We start from the raw sequence: 3,140 nt of genomic DNA on the forward strand, positions 1-3,140 counted from the left end.
AAGAGTGAAAACTGCAGATGAATTGAGATATTAGAGTTCTGTGTCCAGAATTCCAGCTGGTATAAACGTATCACATCCTTGAGACCTTTAATGTTAACTGGAAACAAGCCATGTTAGTATTGCAAACTGTGCTTTTAAAACTTCCTTAGATATTGCGACTGGGACTATCACAACAAACTCTGCCAAAAGTAGTCATGACCATTCCAAAAAAAAGGAATGTTTTAGACCACAATTCCAGGAAATGGAACCGCGTATTTCCAGAGAAAATATTCAGTGCAGGAAATACTCCAACAGTATGAGAGAAGGTATTTTAAACTACTTACTTCAGTAACAGGAGGAATGTTGAGCTTTGGTACTTTGTTCTTGGAACTAGGTGGGTTCACTTTTCCTTCCAGCAGGGTGCCAAAGGACTGATTTCCATATCCACTCTCAATTTCTATGGGAGGTTTCAGTTCGGGTGAGTCATTGGGTACCTGGTCCTGACCGTCCATAGGCCTGACATAGGCTGTAGGCTTTTGCTGGACCATGCTGTTTTTACAGTGAAGTCCTGGTGGGAAATTCTGGGTCGAAAGGCCATTGTTCGCAGATAACAGAGATGTGGAAGGAAGTGGCGATCCCGGACCATGACCTACAAACTCAAGGTCTGTGGGTGACTTCGAATGACTGTTTTCTTTGTAAGTATGTTCTCCCGCTGCTGACTTGGAGTGAGTATGCCTCCTCGAATGGGAAGATGCTGCTATAGAATTTGCTTCCTCAGTTCCTCCACTTTTATGCTGCTCACTCTGGCAGTTATAGAGGTCTTCATACCTGCCCTGCGGCTGGTCATGAGAAGAGCTATGCTTTGTCCGACTCTGCTGGCTACTGGACTGGCTTGGCTGGGCCCCACTAGAGTTGTGACCACCACGTGACCAGTCTGTCCTCGACTTCCTGCTGCTCTGATGACTGTGTAGCAAAGAATTAGATGACAATGACGAAGGTGGAGGCATTGATGCCGATGAGTGGCCACTGATCTGATGAGATGGGATCATCCTGTTTCTTGGTTCAGGGAAAAAGTTCTGTTCATTTTTATCAATGGGTGTCTGCGGGACAGAATTCTTTGGGATTCCTACAAGGTGGCTCTGGTTGGAATGGTTGGTTAACAAGTCCTTCATCTCATCATAATTTCCCAACGTATTCTGGACACGGTTTGCAAGGGCATCGCCTTTATTTGTCTAAAACATTGAAAAAAAAATTAAAAAAGAAAAGGAAAAGAGTAAATTCCTGATTACAAAGTTACTGCTCAGAACAGTTATCTTAGAAGATGGCAAATGTTAGCTGTTTAATGGTGTCATGCTGACATTTAATTTAATTTCAATTACATTTTATATACGTTATATAAGAGAAACCTATCAATAACTGTGTTCAAAGAATTTCTTGAAACAGGCCTGCATGAGTAATACTTGTACACTGCTTCCCTTTTTCTTAAGTATGCTCTCAGAGAAGTGTTTAAATTGCATCAGTTATGGATATTCGGAACAAAATAGGCTAGTTTTATGTCAGAGATGTTGGGTTCATACATTTCACATCATGCAAAACATGCACGGGCAATTACTGGCTACTGAGCATTTGAATTGCGATCGCACAGTTTATTTAAGTATGTTACTGCTCTATCAGCCCCTTGACCCACAGTCCTGCCACAAACAGAAGCTGGGTAGTCTGTAATAAACTTACAGTACCAAACTCTTCACTCCACTGTAACTCAAATTACTTTTTTATAGAGGGTTCAGTTTGACCTGAGGTATCCACCATCTGAATCCAGAAAAGAAAAAGCTTCTACCCACTCAAATGCTACAGTAGCTTCAAATAAAGATCATTCAAAAATATTTGCTTATGGAACATAAATAGACATGATTGCCACATTCTTAAGTATTGGGATTCTTCTGTTGTCTGCAGGCTGGTTGTATTTGTAAATCGTGCTTTTCTTTGAATTCCAGTAATTATTAAATAAATACTGACATCTGTGTTTCACTGCTATTATACTTTTTCTTTTGAATCATGAAGCAGGGTTTTTTTGTTCTTTTTTCCTTTTTCCTTTCACTTGTAAAAAGGCTGGACAAATAAACTGGAGGCTATAATTTATACAGAGCTAATTTCCTTGCTCTTCCCGTTCTCACTCACCCCAAAGACACCCAAAGTACCAGTCTTCTTACCGACCTTTATGTTCCACTGAAATGACCCGCACAGAACTAAAACATCTTATTCCCCATGCTTATTACTTTGCAAGACTCAAAGGATAAAAACAAAGCAAATCTATAGTTCCTGTTCAAGCAGATGGTTACCTTCTACAGTCTGGAATCAAATGATGAAGCTGCAGTGTATGTAAGATACTTTGGGATACAGCCAACAGTACTTTTACTTATGTTTGGTGCTTTTTTTTTTCCACTCAATACAGCCAGTAGTGCCACAGTCCCAAGATGCCTTAACACCAGGCCATACAGATGGAGAAAGGCAGCACTGTGAGCTTGTGACTGGTTAGATCATGTCACACTTCATTCCTTGATGGGAGATCCTACCATGCCACTGATCCCTTTTCCTCAAGTATTAAACAGAAGTTTGAGTGATGAAAAAAATCCATGCATGAATTTCTCCTGAAATATCTGCGTGTATTACCCACTGCTGAACTAGTCAGGAGATGAGAACAATATTGCAGAAAGATATTTTTTTCCCTTAGTACTGCATATGCTGTAAAAAAAGTTGAAAAAGAAGATAAATGCAAATTTTCTTTTGCTCATTCTCAGAGATTGTAACATATATTACCACTGCACTGAGGCAGTGATTTAAAAATTAACTGTTCAGTGTTGTTCTCATCTATACACATTTTGCCAGTGCTCCTAACTGACACAGTTAATAATCCCAGTTGTGGAGAACCACGAATCACTTTTATTCACTAACTAGGTCCCTAGGTTGGTCATTTTAGTGGCAAAAATTATATTCTAGCTAAGCCAAGAATAAGTTCTTTGTATATGAGCTCTTTGTATATGAGTCTCCTTCAACTGAGTTGCACAATGAGCTGTTTGGGCAGCAGCCAAAACCAGGCTCTCTCTGTTCAACCCCCAAATTTAAAACAAGGAGATTCCATTGTGCTTAAGGGCCCAGCAGGA

At 40.1% G+C, this 3,140-nt stretch overlaps 1 protein-coding gene across 1 annotated transcript; it reads right to left on the reverse strand.

Moving 5' to 3' along the window:
- Positions 1–323: 323 nt before the first annotated feature.
- On the reverse strand, positions 324–1,211 carry LOC104509325 (AF4/FMR2 family member 2-like; the record flags this gene model as incomplete). The annotated part of the gene is made up of 1 exon (XM_010151223.1): positions 324–1,211. A coding segment is annotated over one exon (888 nt), but the record flags the coding sequence as incomplete, so codon positions are not given.
- Between the last annotated feature and the right edge of the window lie 1,929 nt (positions 1,212–3,140).

The sequence above is a fragment of the Eurypyga helias genome, unplaced genomic scaffold, assembly GCF_000690775.1.
Source record: "Eurypyga helias isolate BGI_N326 unplaced genomic scaffold, ASM69077v1 scaffold36314, whole genome shotgun sequence".
NCBI lineage: Eukaryota > Metazoa > Chordata > Aves > Eurypygiformes > Eurypygidae > Eurypyga > Eurypyga helias.